The sequence below is a fragment of the Macaca thibetana genome, chromosome 7, assembly GCF_024542745.1.
Source record: "Macaca thibetana thibetana isolate TM-01 chromosome 7, ASM2454274v1, whole genome shotgun sequence".
NCBI classification, from domain to species: domain Eukaryota; kingdom Metazoa; phylum Chordata; class Mammalia; order Primates; family Cercopithecidae; genus Macaca; species Macaca thibetana.
The window spans coordinates 153,033,962-153,054,451 of record NC_065584.1 but is presented as its reverse complement, the minus strand read 5'-3'; the positions used below and the strand labels follow the sequence as shown (position 1 = coordinate 153,054,451).

General features: G+C 51.3%; 1 protein-coding gene across 1 annotated transcript in view; it reads left to right on the top strand.

Annotated features, from left to right (window-relative positions):
• Nucleotides 1–445: 445 nt before the first annotated feature.
• ITGA11 (integrin subunit alpha 11) overlaps nucleotides 446–20,490 on the top strand; it is a 135,160-nt gene continuing 115,115 nt past the window's right edge. Inside the window, 1 exon segment of the mRNA XM_050796269.1 lies at nucleotides 446–636. Coding sequence (XP_050652226.1) covers nucleotides 585–636 — 52 coding nt within the window. The 5' untranslated portion in view covers nucleotides 446–584.

The window sequence follows — 20,490 nt, the reverse complement described above, 5'->3', positions numbered from 1 at the left end:
GACGAATCTGCACGTATTCCAGGGTCCGAAGAAACACTGTAGCCTCTACAATTCGAGCCTCAGGGTGCGGGGAGACACCGGGATGTCTCACAATAGACCTTTGAGGGACATCCACTCACTTGGCCAAGGGAGACCTGAGTTCCAGCAGGTGTTCCTGAGTCAGCTTGGGCACCCTCTGAGTTTTGTGAATCTCTTCTTACTGGGAAATGGGAATAGAAACCACTTTTCCTGAACAGAATCTGACTGAGGCCGTGCGGTGCTACACTGGTGAGGGGGTTCCCAGGAGCGGTTCTCTGGAGTTTTCTCCAGAGGCTGACGTGGGGTTGGCGGAGAAGGAGCGCTGTCGAGGCGCGTCGAGGCAGCGCGCCGCCTGCCCAGGTGGCCCGGAGCCCGAGCCGGAGTGGTGTCCGGCGCCCCTCCCCGCCGCTCGAGCCCTCCCACTTCCTCTGAATGAGCCGCTGCTGTCAGGGAGCCCGGCGCCCGGCGCAGTGCAGGCTGCAGGCGCCGCGCCGAGGAGGCTGCCGCTCTGGCTCGCCGCCCCCCGCCGCCGCTGCACACCGGACCCCGCCGCCGCACCGCGGGCCATGGACCTGCCCAGGGGCCTGGTGGTGGCCTGGGCCCTCAGCCTGTGGCCAGGTACGTGCCCACCCTCTGCCTCCCCTTGCCTCTCGGAGTCCCTCCCTGGGCCCTCGGGGCTTGGATCCAGCGGCCAGCATCGGGACGCGACGCTCCTCCCAGGGTCAGACCTTGGCTGCTCTTGGGGACGTGGGTCCCCCAGGGACTGGCCCTAGTCTAGCGGTTCCGTCAAGTTTCGCAAAAGAGGGAGGTGCGCGGAGGCTGTTGAGAACCGGGACTCTGATGTGTTTGGGAAGAGTTGAAGAGGCTTGAGTTGAAAAGCGCCCAGAGCTGGTGGCCCTCCTGGGCGCCTTGGGTGCCTCCAAGGCCCACGCCGGGGTTCCCGCACGGCTGCCAGGGGCACTCGGGTGTCTCGGGAGCGCCGCAGGCGCGCGGCCCGGGCTGGGGAAGCGGACAGCGCCGAGAGAGTGTGCCCCAGCTGCCCTCCCTGGCTCGGGGAAAGCATCTCAAAGTTTGGAGAGCTGGCGCGGCGGCCCCGGAGGGCTTGAGGGGTGGGGATGAGGGCTGTCCAGAGTCCCTCCGGCCAAAGACAGAGCAAAGCCCCTGGGCTATGGCCGGTAGGCGGGGGCTAGCCCTCGTCGGCCAGGCCAGCAGCGGCGGGACCCAGTCACGCAGCGTAGGACCCCGGGAAACGTTACCTGATACCGGGGGTAGGGACCCGGCATCGCCTCCCAACCCGCGCTCGGAATTATGCAATTATTCAATAATCTGGGGAAAGCCGCCGTCGCCTAGACGCGCGCCGCCGCCTAATGCACTCCAGGTGTTTGGGCGCAGCAGGAACCTCCGGCCTGAGGGGCGCATGGCCGGGAGCGGGAGGCCAGCCCTGGGCTCTCCTCCCTAGGGTACCCCGGCCCCGGCCGTCCCACGCCGGGCGCCCCGGTTCCACCCTCCACGGGGGCGGCCGCCAGTGATGCTGTTCTGTGGAAGGCGTCCGAGTGCTCCGGCAAGGGCCAGCGCCTAGGTTACTGGCCAGGAGTGGGCGCTCGCCCTTGCCTTCCCTTCTGCGTGGGCTCCAGGCCCGAGCTGGGGCCAGTAGTGGGGGTCAGATGCGGTGGTAGTGGGAGAGGTGCCCTCAGGGAGCTCAGGTGGAGACCATCCCGCAGCCGTTTGCCCCAGTCCCCGGGTACCACGCAAAGCAAGTCCGCCCTCCTTTCGGTCTGCAGAGGAGCTTCTCAGAGGGCCCATGGTTGAATGGGCCTCTGGCTAGTGGACTCCTAGAGTCACAGTTTAAAACAATCATGGATGCATTGAGTTGTGGGAGCTTGGAAGGGAGAGCAGGGGAAGAACTGCCACCAGGCCAACATGCATCTAGAAGCCAGCTGCGGAGGAGGCCAAGCCCATTTAGGTGCATTTAGACAGCAGGGGAGAATCTTTTCCAGGAGCCGTCCTCATATCACTCGAGATCCAGCCACAAGAAAAGAGACGCACTCCTGTGTGACTCCAGATAGGTGGCTCCATCAGAACCTTGGGAAGGAGTGGCCGCCTTAGGGGCTAAGGACAGCCTGGACCTCAGGAAGCTAAGAGCGATGGCTTTGGAATCAGACCTGGCTTCCACTTCTGGCTCTATATCCCGCTAGCTGTTCAATATAGGACTGGTAATGCAACCTTTCCAACAGGTTTCCTTATGTGAGGAATGGAGACACAAATTCCTTGTCAGTCAAGTTGTCAGGATACAGTAAGGCACTGTAAGAAAGGCCCTTAACATAGGGCTGGGTGCACAGTAGGCTTTAATCAATGGTTGTTAATGTTATTGCTACTCAAGGAGGAGGGGGTGAAGAACAAGGACATTAAAGGACCTCTGAAGACACAGGATTTGTGACTCAGAGCTCTGCTTATATGGCAAAAACCACTCCTGAGTTACGTCTGGTCAGTTGTGTTCTTGAAATATGGGATTCATTAAACATATCAATCAATGTTGGAACAACGACATCTGCTTGCAAGGAGCTGGGGGTGGGGCCCAAGCATGTGTGCAATCTGGGTCTTGCCTGTAACTGAGAACAAGCCAAGGCCAGGGAAAGCTAAACAGAGGCACGAGGGCATGAATGGCATGGAGAAACGAAGGGCTGGGTGTTCAAACAAGAGAAGTTCAATTTCGGCCAGATTAAACAAGGAAGTCTTCCTGGAGGAGGAGATACCATTTGAACTGGCCCTGAAAAAGTGTGTAGAGTGTGCATGGGCCTTAAAGTGAGAATGTTCGTATTTTGGAGTGTTATTTTCTGAGACTAATTAAAGAAGATGATGAATATTTTTAAACCACTCTGGTCAGTGTGGACTTTGAAGACCAGAAGGGTCTCAAAGATCACTGGGTTCATGCCTCAGGCTCCAGGACAGCACTGATGTTGATCTCTCATCCGTGCATTGCATGGATTCAATGTGAGGATTACCGGGAAGCTTGTCTACTGGTGATGGCAGTTTGTCTGGGCAGGGAATCTGTCAGAGGCCACATTGAGAGTGAGACCTCAGAGCATCTACTCTCCCAGAGCTCCCAGGGCTCCTGCTGCAGGCTGGACAGCGTGATGGGGTAGACAAAACTATCAGGAAAGCCTGAAAAAAGAAGTAATCAAGTCCAAAAAGAGAGGAGATCAATTGACCAGAGCTTTACAGTCATAACCTATCTGTAGTAAGGGTGATGATTCTTAGAAGCGTAATCTTTGCTGAGCACCTGTTATCTGCCAGGCTCCATAAAGACACAAAGTGAGATCAGACACAGTGGAAGGGTGGAGGCCCTGGAGTTTCACTGCCTGGGATTGGCCTAGGCCCTACCGGTTAGGGCTCTGTGCCGTTGGCAAGTTACTCCATGGCTCTGTGCCTCAGTTTCCTCACCTACAAAGTGGGGGTAATAATAGAACTTAGAGTCACAAAGATTAATGCTTAGAAAGTGCTAGGCATGTATTAAGCACTCAAGGAGGTTGTCTTTCTTCTCCAACATCATCATCAGCAGCAGCAGCACTCAAGGTTTTGACTCTTCAGGATCTAAGGACACAGAGATAGAATTTTCAAACTCACGTTCACAAGAGAAGTTTAGAGGAAGTGCATTGAAGAATCAGAGGAGATACACATGCCAGGGCCCCAAATAAGTTAAGACTTTCCTAGTCCCTCCCTTAAAGCCTTGGCCCAAACTCTTGATCATAATAAGAACTCAGGGATGTTGTTTTCTTTGTTTGTTTGCCATCGGGGCTGTCTTGAAGTCAGTATGCTGTTGATGTGGATGTATTGTGGTGTGGAAGTGGAGAAAGCCTATACCATGCAACATGGCCCTTGTGGGTGGAGGTCCTACCCAACATAAAGTATCCTGTGGAAAAGCACAGTGCTAGACACCACGGATGTACAAAGGCTGAGGTCCAAGACCTGCTCCCAGCCTCTCCTTCCCAGTGGAGAGCAGGGAAGAACGGAAAGTTTGTCACTTCGCCACCCCATTGCCCACCTGCTGGGAACTTGTCAGCCAAGCCCCTCAGCTATCATTAGCTGAGGAGTTTCTGGATCTTTCCATGTCATAAGCGGGTCCTGGAGTCTCATTCTTTTTCTACTTACTCACCATGCCCCCAACTCTACCCATAGTGGACCCCTAGAGATGGGATGTCTATCTCCATGCTCTTCCCACCATTCCCAGCCCATCCACACAGGGCCGTGAGCCCTGGAAGAACTCAGACAGTATCTTACCTCTCAACCTTGCCCTCGCTGAACCTCTTTTTCTACCCTCCTGTAGTGGGGAGCTCTTCCTTCTTCTAACAGCAGGGACCTTCCCTTCCACTCTCCCTCCCTTCCACCAACACCCCCAGCTCCTATCACTTAGGATAAAACTATGTTCTAAGCTGAGCTGGCTTGGCTCTTGCTATGTAGAAGGGAATTTGGGGAATTTTAAAAGCCCCTGTTTCTTCGCCACAATGCCTGACTTTGGGTGTTATTGTCTCATCATGGGCTTCCAGAGCTTACTTTGGGAGTCAAAGTCGAACATTGTTCTAGGATCCATCATAACCCTCCCCAGGCAGTGATGGGCTCTGGCTGACTCAGGGAAAGTCAGCTGCAAAATGAGCCTTAAAAATCCTCTAATACAGTTCAAAACTGGTATCTCTGCTAATCCTCATCACTGAAGTCCCCTTCCCTGCCCACCCACTCCCCACCAACTGTAGGCTACCATCAAGGATTCGTAGCCATTTGGAACTTTTCCCTAAGCAGTCGTGAGCTCCAAAGACACCCACACATCTTCAGCATGGAGTGCTTTCTATAGGAGCTGTGGTCCAAGGGCGACCCTCCACAACCCCATCATGCAGATACTAACTGTGTGAATTCTTCATCAAATGCCCATTAAGTTTGTTACCACTGACAGGAGAAGGAGAGGAAGAGACTGGTGTTGATCATCTTGTAAATCTAAAATAAGTGAGTTGCAAAAAATTCCGTGGAGAGTTTTCATACTATATACTTAAGACCTGAGTCACAGGACGTGTGAAATCCCACCTGGAGGAAAAAGTCAGTGAGGCCAAACCCCCTCCGTGCTGTTTCTCACTTCCTCCTTCACTGAAGCACTCACCAAGCAGAGAAATAATCAGCATATGTGTGGGCTTAGGACCCAGACTGCCCAGATGCAAATTCTTTCTACCCGGGTGACTCTGGATAAGCACCCCAGGCCTCATTTTTCTCAACTGTAAAATGGGCAGAATAACAACTTCATAGGACAACAATCAGGTTAAATGGTCCATATGTAATTCATTTGTGTCAAGTGCTGAGAACAGTGTCTGGCACCCAATAAACCCCCAGCTAACAGAAGCATTATTACTCTTCCCATCATTTAATATTTGATTGATGCCAGGCACTGTGTCAAGCACCTTCTCACATCTCAGTAAGGCCTTGCTACAGTTGCACGAAGTCACTACTACAATTCTGCCATTCCACTACCGGGTTACACATAGGAAGTTAAATGGCTTATCCAAGGTCATGTCGATAGCCTAAGAGGCATTGTCGGGATTTGTCTGATCCCAAGGCCACTGCTTTTTTTTTTTTTTTTTTTTTTTTTTGTTTTGAGACAGTCTCGTTCTGTCGCCCAGGCTGGAGTGCAGTGGCATGATCTCAGCTCATTGTAACCTCCATCTCCCAGGTTCAAGTGATTCTTCTGCCTCAGCCTCCTGAGTAGTTGGGATTACAGGTCTGTGCTACCGTACCCAGCTAATTTTTGTATTTTTAGGAGAGACGGGTTTTCACCATGTTGACCAGGCTGGTCTTGAACTCCCGACTTCAGGTGATCTGCCTGCCTTGGCCTCCCAAAGTGCTGGGATTACAAGGGCCACTGCTTTTAATCCATGCACCATACTCTCTTCAGGAAATGGACCTTGAGAGCACAGAAAGACAGTAAGTTGTCCTCGTTGAAGGAGCTGTCTTCAATAGCTGAGGAATTGAGGAATTGGGGAATTGTTGGGGACAGTATGCAAACAGCCACCCCCACAGGGGCACCAGTTTCTAGGCCTAGCTAGACAGTGACTCCTCCAACATGATGCTGGCTTGGTAGAAGTGGTCCTCCTATGATGACTCATTATGTGAGAATGTCTCTCCCCCTTCCCTCTCCCCACCCGGCTCAGGGCCCACCAGGCTCTGCCACCTGCCCTCAGGTGCCCAATACTCTGGAACACTGACTTCCCAGGGGCTGTCATTCCAGCTCATTCTCAGAGTCAAGGTTTGGCGACCTTCTCCTGCCTGCCCCGCCTGCTCCCATTCCGCTAATCAGAACCTTCTTTGAGCTTCAGGCCTAGTGAGTTAACTCATGTTGAACCACACTAATAAGTGATGACAACGTGATGTGTTCTACCCAGAGGGATTTCCATTTCAACTGGCTGTGCCTTGAGCCCAAGGAATAAAGGGCTAATGGTGGGATGTCAGGCACAAGGGCCAGCCAGCAGATGAAATAGGTGAGGCCGGAAGACCTACCTGGTGTAGTCCAACCACTCAGCCCCCTACTCTATCACTGGTCAGATACGTCCTACCCCAGCCCCTCTTGCTGATGGGCAGCCTCGTTCTACAATGTAGAAGAACCCAGCTTGTGGCTTGGGTGATGCAGCTCTAAAGCGGGCAGAGGTTTTTCCACGTGGCATGTGGGGTGAATTAGGCAAGTTGCTATAGCAATGCACTCCGGGATTCCAAACAGGATGACACAGAGAAGGGGTTCCTGCCTGCGCAGCTGGTGCTGACAGCTTTCTTCCCCCAGCAGCATCACTCGGCTGGGCCAAACAACCAGAAATCCTGACCCTGCGGATTTTCAGGACCCATTTGTTCCCTGAAGATGAGAGGACTGGGCCTCGGGAAGGCCATGGAAAAATTGTGGAATGGGCAAGTGGGTGTAGCTCTCGACAGTCTGCAAAGAGCACTCCCGATATTCCTTCTGTCAGTCAGGCCAGGCCAGGTGAGGCCAGAGGTCCTGCTGAGACAGGTGTGTTCATTAGATGGATGGAGAAACTGAAGCCCTTGCCCTCACCTCCTCCAGGCAGAAAGGCACAAAGCAGTCTCCATTCCCTCTCCATCTCCTGGAATTGCTCTCTCCCTGTCACTCAAAGCCACCTACATTCAGAGATCGGTGGCCATAATAAAGTCCCATCAATAGGTTGTAGACAGGGTTCTCTGAGTTTATTCAAACCACATATGACACATGCAGGACCAGTTACTTCATCTGAAGGACCCAGTGCAAAATGAAAATGTGAGACCCCTTGTTCTAAAATTATTACGAATTTCTAGATGGCCACAGCAGAGTATTCACCAAGTGCAGGGCCTTTCGGAACACGAGGCCCTCAGCCACTGTACAGGCCAAGCGCTCATCAAACCAGCCCTGCTTACATGGCTCTCCCCACGGGCCTGTTGTGTGGCAAGGAAGACACCATGATCCCACTTTACAGATGAAAAAAACTGAGTGGCCTGTCCATTTCACCAGCATGTACTGAGCACGCACTAAGCCCCAGGCACCTCCAAGTTCTGGGAATTCCAAATCAGATAAAGCGCAGTCTCTGCCTCAAGGAACATGCAGAAGGCGCCCCACAGATCCCACAGACTGCAGGGCTCACCCCAAACACTGGTGTATATGGAGGGCAGGGGTGTCCGTGGAGCAGTTCTAAAGGCACCCGCCGGGGCCGTGAGGTCATTTTTAAGCCATGGAATTAAGATGATTCTGTCTCCAGTTATTGCCCCAAGACTTCTTTGGGAACCTTTTTAGGGGATCTCTGCATCCTCAACACTGGGCTCTGGAGCTTCCACCCTGGCAGACTTGAGAAGCTGGGACTTAAAATTCCTGGCCTTTCGGCAGCCGCAGGTATTTATATTGGCATGGTCCTCCAGGGTCAGCACTTCTAAATAAGGGGTGACTCCTGTTCACCTGCCCACGTGGGCCTCCCATCTCATTCTGGCATGGAATTGTAGAGGGTCAGTGCTAGGAGGGAAGGCAGGGACCAGCAGATCCAGTGGTCCTTCATCCTGGGTGAGTGTGAGAACAACGATGTAGAAGAAAACTGTTGTGCCGGCCCCACCCCAGAACACATCATCACTCTCCACATTGGGGCCAGCAGGGACACTTCTCGAAGCTGTCCAATAATTCTAATGGGCATCCAAGATGGAGGATCACTGGTATAATGTAAACCCAGTCCCCAGTCAAGCAAAAAAAATAAAAATAAAAACCCAAACACTCTCCAGGGAAGGGAAATGACTTGCCTAGGGTCACACAACACCTGTGGTAAAGCCAAGATTTAACCAGTTCTCAGTTCTCCTGACTCTCAGTCCTTCTGGGATTGCCCAGCCTGCAGTGCTACGGGCTTCACAGCTGGGTTGGGTTGGAGACACAGCTTGAGAGTTTGAGAAGCTGAGTGCAAGGTGGACTTTGCAGATTGGAGTTGGTAGGTGGGGAGTGATTCATTGGTGATACTCTCCGTGTCCCCTACAAGGCATAAGCTACTTGATCCCTGTGTGGTCCCAAGGGGGAGACCAGGAAAACCAAAGAAGAGCTACAGATAGATTGATTTGGCTAAGGATGCCAGTCAGAGCTGTCCACAGACAGATGCACCAGCACTGGGGCAGGGGGTTATGGGAGGTGTTGGCAGGGGTTGATCGAAGTCCATTAGGGTCATTCCAACCCTGTGATCTTGGGCTCTGCTGAAGTTGAAGTGAGGGTTCAGGCAAAGGAATCACCTGACTCGGGATGGGACACCAGCAATGACAAGCCCAGGCTGGGTGAGGCTCCATCAGCAAGAAGGAGGCTGGCCTGGGGGGTGGGCTGAGCAGGGGGACTCCAGGACCTCCCTGAGGTCCCCAGCTCAGGTTTCATTGTCCCTCTTGCCCCCATTCATCCAGAGCTTTCTCCACAGCCGTCAAAGTGAGGCTCAAAAACAAACGAAGTTGTCTTCCTTTCCTCCCTAAATCCTCAGTGACTCTCTACTACCATTGGGTTGAGTCCAGACTCTTTGACAGAGCCAACCAGACCAGGTAGGAATGGCCTACACTCAGGACTCACCTCTAACAGAGCCATACGTTTGGGCACGGGCACGCCCCAGCAGCAGCCCCAATGAAACCGAGCTTCTTAGTTTCTTAAACACACTGAACTGTCACTGGCTTTCACTCCTGTTGTTGCCTATGTCTGATTCTACCCTCCCCCTCATTTCTCCTGGCTGCCCCCCACTTATTCTTCAGGTCTCTGCTTGGCCACCACTTCCTCCTGAAAACCTCCCGTGACCCCCTCAATCTGTCAAATGGGGCCCCACTTGTATGATTCCAAGGTATCCTGTACTTCCCCCACCACACAGTATTCCAGCTGACTGGACATCTCCCCTGCTGCAGAGGGAGCACCAGGAGAACAGGGACCATATCTCTAATCAGCCGCTGTAGCAGGTCTTGCACAGCGCCAGACATAGCAGGCACTCAATTAAGATGTATTGAAGGAACAAAAGAACTCTCTGTCCAAGTAAATGGAAAGCTATTTAAGGGCAGAGTAGATGTCTTAAATTTCTTTGCACATGCACTCCAGGAGGTGATAGCACAATAGCCTTTGTGAGTCAGGTCCTGGGAGGTGCTCTGGGGGATAAAAGATGAGAAGAGATAACTCCTGCCTTTCAAGGAGCTTATGGTTTAGCAGGAGAGAGATTTTTGGATAAATAACTACAATGCAAGGGAGGAAGTAATGACTACCAGACAGCTACAGATAAGGGACTCTGGGACTTGAGAGGTGGGAGAGAGATTGTTTGTAAATGCAAGAAGGACTGGGGCTGGCAGCAAGAGGGTTGGGTAGAGAGTTCACGTGGGCAAACTGCCTGAAGTTTGGTTGGCAGGATGCTGGAGTGTGTGCTGTGAGGAACGGCAAGAACAGAACAGTGGGCTGAGGCCACTGAGAGGAAACCGAAAGCCAACTAAGGCATTTGGGTTTAGCAGATGGGAGCCATGGAAGGTTTCTGAGGGAGAGCAGTGACATGTTCTATCTGTGCTTGGAGGAGCTTCCTCAGGTGGGAGGGGGAGGCTGGATACAGCAGGGCTACGATGGGGAGAAGGTGGAATGATAAGATGGCTACTGCAGCACCCCGGAAAGGGGACGCCAGAGTGAAGTAAGGTGGTGAGATGCAAAAGGAGTGAACCCAGGGGGATAGAATTTAACAGGGCCTGGTCACCAGAGGAGGAAAGGTGTCTGGGAGACCAAGGGCAGTGTCACCAACCTGAAGAGAGGTGTGAGAGGATGAGAGGTTTTACAGGGGAAGTTGAGTCAGGCCTGAACAATGACTTTGCAGTGCTCGTGGGCAGGTGGAGGTGGCTCTCAGGCAGGGGGGATGTTGCTTAGGAGCATGCCAGTGAGTAGTCGGACTTGGAGTGATTTGACTGGGAGCTTTCACACAGACGTGCCTCAGTGGTGCGAGCCTGAGTGAGAGGGAGCGCCCCACAGCACGGAGCCTCTGTCCCTCCACCCCTTTCCAGGCCCAGAAGCAGTGATTCATGCCCCAAACTTAAAGAGAACTCAAATTCTGACTTTAAAAGCCTCTTAGAGCAGAAGAAACCAACCAGAGGGCCAGGCCAGACCACAAGCCAAACGTCAGCTGTGGAATGTGCTTGCTGCTGACCCTGCTGTGAGGCCAGCCAGGGGCAAAGGCACCGGCAGGCTCAGCAGCAGGCCCTGCCATCGTCCTGAACATGGCCCAGTTGCCACCGAGAGTATCACTGCTCTTAACTCTGTTTTTAAAAATTTTTAATAAACACATAATAATAATTGTACATATTTCTGGGCTACATAATGTCCTCTCTTTTCAGCATGGATCTGTCTGCATTCTAGCCCATCTGAAACCCAGCCCCTCACCCCCACCCCCACCCAGGCTGGCCCCACATCACCCTTGTGTGAAGGCTCTGATCTCCCATCAGTCTTCCCCACTCTGCTCAGCCCAAAAGACAAAGGCCAGGAGTCAGGTTACATGAGGGGTAAGGGGACAGAAAAGCTCCCATGGCCTGTGGCGACAGCCCCCCTCACTGGCCTCCTTGCATCTGCCCTTGTACCTTGAGGATCTCCCACCCAGCAGCCAGAGGGCTGCCACAAGAATGTAGGTCACATCATGTCATGTCCCTGCTCTGCTCCAAACCCTCCAGGTCTCCCCGCTTACTCTGAGTAAGAGGTCCCGTGTGATCTGGTTCCCCTGCCTTTCTGACTTCATCCTTTGTGCCTTCCCCACTGGCTCACTCCGCCCCACCCCCAGGGCCTCCGGGCTGTTCGTGAAACACACCAGGCACCTTAGACTTTGCACTTGCTGTTTCTTCTGCCTCGAATGCTCTTCCTGGAGAACCTCGCTCACTTCCTGCAGGTCTTTACTCCAACATGCTTCTCCCATTGAGGCCTTACCTCGGGCTCCTACCTAAAATTCAACCCTCCTGCATGCATTCACATACATAAACTCCCCTCCTATACCCCTTCCCTGCTTTAGTCTCGCCAAGGCTTTTTTTTTTTTTTTTTTTTTTTTTTGAGATAGAGTCTCGCTCTGTCGCCCAGGCTGGAGTGCACTGGTGCGATCTCTGCTCACTGCAAGCTCCGCCACCTCCCGGGTTCACGCCATTCTCCTGCCTCAGCCTCCCTAGAAGCTGGGACTACAGGCACCTGCCACCACGCCCAGCTAATTTTTTTTGTATTTTTAGTAGAGACGGGGTTTCACCGTGTTCGCCAGGATGGTTTCACCGTGTTCGCCAGGATGGTCTCGATCTCCTGACCTCGTGATTCGCCCGCCTCGGCCTCCCAAAGTGCTGGGATTACAGGCGTGAGCCACCGCGCCCGGCCTCCGAGGCTTTTAATACTATCTCACATTATTACCTGTTTTATTTATTCATGTTGTATATTGCCTGCTTCAATGGAATGTAATCTTCCTGAGAACAAGGATTTTTGTCTGTTGAGTTTCCTTATGCATTCCAGGGCCCAGAGCAATATTTGGCCAGAGTACACAAGTGATAAATAGTTCAAGAATGAATTAATCAGTCAGTTAAAATCTCCCCACCAGCCCGTCACAGTTGCTGGAAATCCATTTACTAATCAATTACCCCTTTTAGATAAGCCAATCACCCTTCTTATGACCCCAGGCCACTAGGTGGGTACACGTTCATTCCTGACGTTTCCCTGGCCACTTGTTATCAAAGGCTTTCTTTCCAGACAAGAAGAGGTTGGTGGCCATTGAGCATCACTTACAAATGGGCAGGGCAAGAAAGGTTGCTGAAGGGAGGAAGGGCCCTGGAAGGGAGGGGAACCTTAGAAAGGAGTAAACTGGCTCCCAGCAGGCAGTCCAGGTCGGCCCAGCTGGCCCCATGCTGTCCAGCACTATTTACTATAGCTCTGAGATGACACAAGGAGACAGGGGAATGGCCTTGTTTTTACACAGTGAAAACCTAGTTATATAATGGGACTTCCTAGGAAACAAGGGGCGGGGGGCATGCAGCAGGAATTTAAAAGGCCTCATTTCCCACAAAAGGGTAGTGATTCAGACATCATCCATATGCCACAGAATGTGGCCATGTTGTTTAGCACCCAAGAAGGAGCTGGGAGTGCCCAGAGAAGATGGTGGGAGCTGAACATAGACCCCAGATTACAGTCCAATCCCTGGGAACCACCAAACCAGAATCTGCCCTGGTGGCTTGGGAGATGACATGAAACCCATTGCACAGGTGGAGAGACTGAGTCTGAACTTAACAAAGTCCATATTAGGAGCCTGTTCCACTGACATAAGGTTTCAACACTGGTTTCGACACTTAAGTATGTGACCTTGGGCAACTCACTTCCTCTCTTTAGAGTATGTATAACAAAAATTATAACAATATATAGAATGTATAACAAAAATTATAGAATGTATAACAAAAATTATAATGCTTACCTTGTAGGATTAATATAAAAATGAGACATAATGCCCCAAAACAAACAAAATGTCTGGCAGGGATGAGGTGTTCAGTAAACGTTAATGGCAACAGTAATACTAGCTAACATAGAAGTTAAGTAACTTAGCCAAGATCACCCGGATGATAAAGTCACAGCCTGGCGTTTGAAGCCAGGCAGTCTGACTCCAGAGACTGCAATTCTGAGAGGTCGAGTGTCTTGCCCAAGGTCATACATCTGCTGCTAAACAAGAGAGCCAGAATCCAAACCTCTCAAGACTTCCATTCGATCACTTCTAATATAAACGTTTGGCCTTCATGTTTCTAAAAGTGCTTTAGGGGCTATGCTTCCATGCTGCCATGAACATTTCCTGAGCCAGAACCTCGATCCGGATTGTAAATCCAGATGTAACAGGAGAAAGAAGTTGACAACAGGGACTCTATTTCCAAACAATGGGTACACTCAGTGCATGGTTGGTCCTTCCTCATCCACAGGTTCATGAGGGGTCCTGGGCCTCAGGAGTTCCCTGAGAGGCCTCAGCACCAAGTGTCTGCCTGGGAGGGCCCTTAACAGAGCCTGAACATCCCAAACAAATGGCCACCCTCGGCTTGCATCCCTCCAGTGACGGGGGCTCACCACTTTGCATGGTAGGCCTTCATTTTCTAGCAAAGGCAGATGGAGTCATGAGCCCTTGACTCCTTTAAGGACCTAAAAGTAGCAGTAGACATTTGAGATGGTTTTGCAACCATGAAAAATTGGCTTGTACTGAAAACCAAAAAGACCTCTGCATAACCCTCAGAGAACAAAAACACTTGCACTCCCCAAAGTCCGCCATCCCCACCAAGCCTAGACAATGGCATCTGGTGGATCTATGTTAAATTCCATGCAGCCAGAGAACTTTTTGGATGGGTGTGGGTACATCCACTGGAGGGCGGGCCCGGCAGACTTAGAAGGGAAGGGCCCCCACAATTCCTTTTTTTAGTTTGCATTCAAAGAGCAGGGCAGACTGGCCCAGTAGTTCTCTGGGTCCTCTTCACCCTACTTCCTCTCGTCTGAGGGAAAGCCCTGCCACAAATTGCATATCCTGAGCCTTGTCTTGCTCTTATTTTGCCCAAACACTCTGGGCTGGGGCACATCCCACATGCACAGGGCTCTTGATCCACACACCCATGACCAGCAGGAGACAAGCTTAGGAGTTGGAAAACCAAAACCAAACTGTCTGAGCTCTTTGAGATGGTTAGTATGCCAGGAAAGGGAGGGACTCACAGTCCAATTCAGCTCCATTTGAAATGGCCTGAAGCCAGAATCAGTGTGGGCAGGGCCGCCACGTACAGCTGTACTGGCTGTGCACTACATGATTTGCATCACTACAATGTAAACAGCATCCTCTGCAGTTGTGTAGTAAAAGTGACCTCAGGAAGGGGGTGGAGGGGGTAAAGGAAGTGGTAAAGGTGTACATAAATGTGCTTTTAAAAATCCTACACAGGGACTGAAATCATCTAGTCCTGTGTGTGCCTTTCACAGATAAGGCAACTGAGGCCCATGTGAAGTAAGAAACTGGTCCAAAGTTGCAAAGCAATTTAGAAACCATACTGGCAATAGAACCAGGACTTCTGAAGCCAAATCCAGTACTCTAAGTTCCTTCCCTCCCTGAGGCTCTATCATTTTCCCCTTTAACCCCTTATTGGCAGGTTAGGGTCTTAGAAGCCTGAATATTTCTATTCATTTTTTCCTTCTCATTTAACAAATGTATATAGATCACCTATTGTGAGCTAGGCATTGTTCTAGATGCTAAGGATAAAGTGGGGAGACAGACACACTGATTCTGGCTCTTAGGATGGGATGGAAAGAGTTCCTATCATTCTTATTTGTAATATTTGCCAATTACCATGATGCAAATCCTCCTACCATGGTCAGTTTCAATTTACCAACATAACATCACTGAATGGGAAGATTGCACACAATCAGCTCTTGTATGCAGACTCCAGCACACATTGGTCCCTTCCTTTGTGAAACTTAAACTCCAGTGGGAGAGGATACAGTGTCCAAGCAGGCAGACAGCTCTCACACCCACCTGTGATTATTTTTAATTGTAAAACACATAAAGAAGATGCTGTGAGGGAGAAGAACAGATTCTCCATAGCAATGGATTCTCCTTTCTCAGAGGCCATGGCATTAAAACTGGAGGTTGACAAGGAGTCAGGTGAGCAACGTTCTTGGAGAAGAATGTTCCAGACAAAGGGGACTGCAAGCGCAAAGACCTCAAAGTGGGAAAGAGCTTGGTGTATCTGAGGAACAGAGAGGAAGAGGATGAGGCTGGAAGGTAGTAAGTGAGAAGGCAAATCCGCAGGGCCTGGTGGGCCCTGGGAAGGGTCTAGAATCTATTCTAAATGCAATGGAGGGACTCTCGGGGGCTTTAAGCAGAGCCAGGATCTAGTCGACACTGTTGAAAAGATCACTGTGGCTACTGTGAAGGGCATAGCTTGAAGCTGGGCAAAATTGGAATGAGGGACCAGTTGGAACACTCCAGTGCAAGTCCAGATACAAAATGAAGAGGGTGGCTTAGTCCAAGTATGGCAAAAGAGACAGAGAGGAATGGGCACACTGGAGAGAAACTGAGGGCTAGAACCTGCAGGATTTGCTGATGGGAAGTGAAGGAAAATCATAAGGAATGATTTCCAAGCTTCTGGCTTGAGCCATCTGGTGGGTGGTAATGCCATTTCCTGCAATGGGGAGAAAAACCATTTTGGAAGCGAAAACCTGGGTTCCTTTTCCAGCATATGAAATGTGAGATGCTATGAGACATCCAAGTGAAATGTCCTATAAGCAGCCAGGAAATTGATGGTGGAGCTCAAAGGACAGGCCTGGGCTCGGTAGGGTGAAATATGGGGTCCTCAGGAGCTCGGGCCACGTTGAGGCCCAGGTCCCACACGCTCGCTCAGAAAGAGCAAGACTCCGTCTCAAAAAAATAAAAAAATAAAAAAATAAAAGAAAAAAAGGAGGCCCATTTTGATCACTTTTCCTACACAGAGAAAATGATAAATGATGTAAGACAGAAAAATACACTAGTTTTCATAAAACCGTGACCCTTGTTTTTTTTTTTTTTTTTGTTTTTTTTTTTTTTTTTTTTATGGAGACAGAGTCTCTCTCTGTCGCCCAGGCTGGACTGCAGTGGCACGATCTCAGCTCACTGCAAGCTCCGCCTACTGGGTTCAAGCAATTCTCCCACCTCAGCCTCCCGAGTAGCTGGGATTACAGGCACCCGCCACCATGCCTGGATAATTTTTTGTATTTTAGTAGAGACGGGGTTTCCCATGTTGCCCAGGCTGGTCTTGAACTCCTGAGCTCAGGCAATCTGCCTGCCCCGGCCTCCCAAGCTGCTAGGATTACAGGCGTGAGACACCGTGCCCCGCCATGACCCTTGTTCTTGAAGGAGATGATCCATGTACTCTCTGAAGGCATGAGATGGCTGTCCGAGGCTCGGAGGAAAAACAGTGTTAATTACAGGCAACCTCAATGTGCTGTTTGCTGCTTTAAAGCTTTAGTCCTGTTTTCCTTGAGCTTGACATCTGCTTAACCAGACCATTGGCAAACTCCTGATTTCACAGAAAAAGATACAAAGGGCAGCCGAGGCTTTCCCCAGCCCTTGCTCGTTCTCTGTCTCCCTGTCTCTGGATGCTTCTGTGAAGGTCTCTGTTTCAGCCCGCATGCCACCTGCCCTAACGGCATTTGGTCTCCTCCGCAACCCCAGCGAAGGGACCCTCACTCCTCCACAGGCTGCCCAGCCCCTGGTTGACTGGTTGTTTCTGATTTGGAGAATTCTTCCTCATAAACAGCTGCAAATGCTTTCGATGGCTGAGGGGAGGCTGTTGTGGTAAGTCACTTGTTAACAAGCATTAGTTTATCTACCATAGAACAGGACATTGAGGGGATAGGACAGATAACAGGTAAGGCTTTTGATGAGATGACAAGACTGAAGTAGGAGGGAGGGAGGCAGCCCAGGGCCAGGGAGCTCCGAGGTTGCAGGCACCCAGTGTGTGTGATGAGGACGCACCAGGGCCTGGCTGAGAGGGGAGGTGGAATTGACAGAGGACGGTGGGTGAATGGTAGGCTGCCCTGCATAGAGGGATGCTTAGGCCCTTCTTGGATGAATATCTGCTTAGGCCCTTCTTGGATGAATATCAAGTTCATCTGATAAGCTCAGCCTTGGCGGCAGGCAGCACCTGCTTCACTCTTTCTGAGCATCCACATGAAGGCCCACTGTCTTCAAGACTCTCAGCTGAAGCGAACCCTGGAAATCACCTAGTGCTGGCTCCCAGCCCCTCATGACACATGTAAGCTCCCTGCTTCCTGGTGTGTTCTTTTTCACATGCTAAACATTCGGAAGGACATGCGAGCACATCCCTATCTAGGGCTCCTCCTCCCGGGGAAGGTGGACACTGTGACTGCAGCTCCATGACACAGGCCTTGCCTCAAACCACTGGCGCACTCGGAGCCGCTCCCTGCCAGAAGCGGCAGTGGGTGTGGACTGGGGACATGCTGTTTCCCAAATGAGATAATCTCCCCCAGAGATTCCGCTGAGAAAGGAGTGGTGCGCTCATACCATAGGGACAGATGACGCTCTTCCACAGAAGCCCCCTCTGCCGCTGAAATCTCTTTTCCCTTCTGTGGCCAGTCTCTATCCAGCCTTCAAATGGACAGCACCCTCCATCTCTTAAACCCCTCCTCTTTCTCTAGACTCCATCAGGAGAAATAAGCTCTTGCTCCCGTTATTCCTCCCCGTCTTCTCCAGTGAGCTGCGTTCTGACCTGCACAGAGGCTGGGGAAGCCAAGAGACACATCCAGAGACGAGGAAGGCCGGTGGCTGGCGCTGATATTGTGGTTGGAGGAATAAGGAGCAGAAGAGACCCCACAGAGCTTCCCTCAGAGAAAAAGGCAGGGGGATAAGGCCCAGTTAGCAGAGAGACAAGCAGTGCACCCAGGAGCAGCCGTTTGGTAGAGAAGTAAGATGCTGACAAGTTGATCGGACAAGCCAGAAAACAGGGGCGTCTTTTGCAAGAGTGAAGAGGAGGGATGCATCCCTCTCCTGGAAAGACCCAAGTTTGGTCAAGTTTTCTCTAGAGCATAGGAAGGCATCAGGATGGTAAGAACTGGCTTGGCATCACCAGGCTAGCCCCAGTGGCAGCCTGCAACTGTAGCACCCAGCTGGGTGCTAAGCCGTGGGGACAAGGGTTACAGCTCACTTTCTTGAGGGGCTTGAGGCTGAGGGACACTTGTTTGGACCCAAGTGCTGGAGGGGAAGGAGGGAATGTCCTCAGTCCCAGAAGCCAATCTGATAGACTTGCAGAGGCACTGGCCATCAGCCTGCCCATGGGAGGGCCCCCAGTGCCAGTCTGCCTCCTCCTCCCCTCTGAGGGGAGATGGATTTGGAAATAAGCCCAGAGGAGGAGGAACACACAGACTCAGAACATCAGTACTGGAAATGTTTTTAGACCACCTAGCCCCGCTTCCTCATTTTCTAGAAGAGGAGACAGAGGTCCAGAGAGAGAAAGTATTTGTTTCAGGTCACACAGCCAGTCGAGAAACCAGCTCTTCTGATGTCCAGCCTAGTTCTCACCACAGTGGTCGCAGCACTCAGGAGGGGTTGTTATACTCCCATGTCCCCTTGCTGAGTCCTGGAACCAGCTGTCCTAAAGTCAGAAGTCCATCCTGTGGCCTTTGACCTTAGCATTCTGCCTTCCAGCCCCCCGTCCCCCCAGTGACCGTTCCTAGAAGACCTCAGGGAGACAGAAGCCTCTGTTGTTCCAAGGCCACAGTCATGCCTCAAGGAGCTGGTGCTCCCTGCCTGGCATCTGCCAGTTTTGAATTAAGAGGTGGTCTGATGGCAGCCATGGTGCCCTCTTGCCCACTTGCCCTAAGTCTCCTCATCGAGGTTTCAGCAGCACAGTCCAGCTCTGGGGCTAGGCTGAGCTTTCCGTGGAAAGGTGACCACATCGCTTGGACCCCCACCAAGGCCTCTGTCTTTCTGACATCTGGGTGTGTCCAGAAGCCCTGGCCAGGGCAGGAGGGCCCTGGGGCCAAGTCTCCATGGTGCAGGCAAAGGGAGAGAGAGAGCTGGGGCCTGGACAATGCCAAACGTTTGATGGTGATTTTCTTTCGTTCTTTCCTTGGCTTGGGAATGCAAAATATTATCATTTTTGCCTGGAGATTTCCCTTCCTAAATGCGCTTGGCTCCGGCCAACATTAAGATGAGTTTGCATTCCTCCACACTGCCTGGTTTCCAATTCTAAATTGTTTGCTGAGACTCAAGACAGATGCTTGAGTGCCGACAACTGGAAGTCAGCTGCGCGTCTGCCCAAGGGAACCTCACTGGCATGTGCCGGGTGGGGGGGGGGTCTTCGATGTTACAGAGCAGGAGCCTCTCATTTCACTGATGGGGAAGCTGAGGCCCAGAGAGGCATCGGGGCTCTCAGTGGACATCCAGCAGAGTTAATGACAAAGCTGAGATTAGAACCCAGATCACCCCACCCCAGTCCAAACTTCTCTTGGCTTCACTTCAGGCTCTGTTGACTTACAAACATGTCTGTTGTCTGCCCAGTGGGGCCGTAAGCTCTGAACACTGTAAGTCATGTCTCAGCCAGCTTGGTGTCCTCACTTCCTACCATGGAAACTGGAGCTCCATAGACCCCAAATAGAGGTTGATTGAACTGAAGGGCTGTAGAGCGGACTAACATGGAAGGAGTGGTGGTGAACATAGATAAGTATGAAGAGAGTCTGGTGACTTTGAACACATTACTGCCCCGCTCTGGGCCTTAGTCTTCTCATTTATAGCAACAAGCTTTTTAAACTCGATAGAGCAGTTCTCAAACTGTGTTCCAGGAGACCCTAAAGTTTCAATGAAGTGTTTTAGGTCTGCTACTGAGGGTGGGAAATTCCTCCCTACCCCCTAGTCCTAACTCCAACATCCACTTCTTGTGTCTACTTTTCATGTATATATTTTGTTCAAAAAATGTGGGATTCACTGTAGGAAAACAAAGTTTGGAGGCTAACAGATTATTTGATCTGGAAAATTCCTGCTTGTTCTTAAAGATAAAATCCTGGCTGGGTGCCGGTGGCTCAAGCCTGTAATCCCACCACTTTGGGAGGCCGAGGCAGGTAGACCACTTGAGGTCAGGAGTTCAAGACCAGCCTGGCCAATATGGTGAAACCCCCTCTCTGCTAAAAATACAAAAAGTAGCCAGGCGTGATAGCACACGCCTGTAGTCCCAGCTACTTGGGAGGCTGAGGCAGGAGAATTGCTTGAACCTGGGAGGTAGAGGTTGCTGTGAGCCGAGATCATACCATTGTACTCCAGCCTGGGCGACTGGAGATAGATATAGAATGAGACTCTATATCACAAAAAAAAAAAAGAAATAAGTTACCCCTCCTTCATAGCATATTTGCTACACACCACCTTTGACCCAATAGTAGCTTGTCTAATGGGGAGTTTGTGTCATGCCCCCTAGCAACTGGAA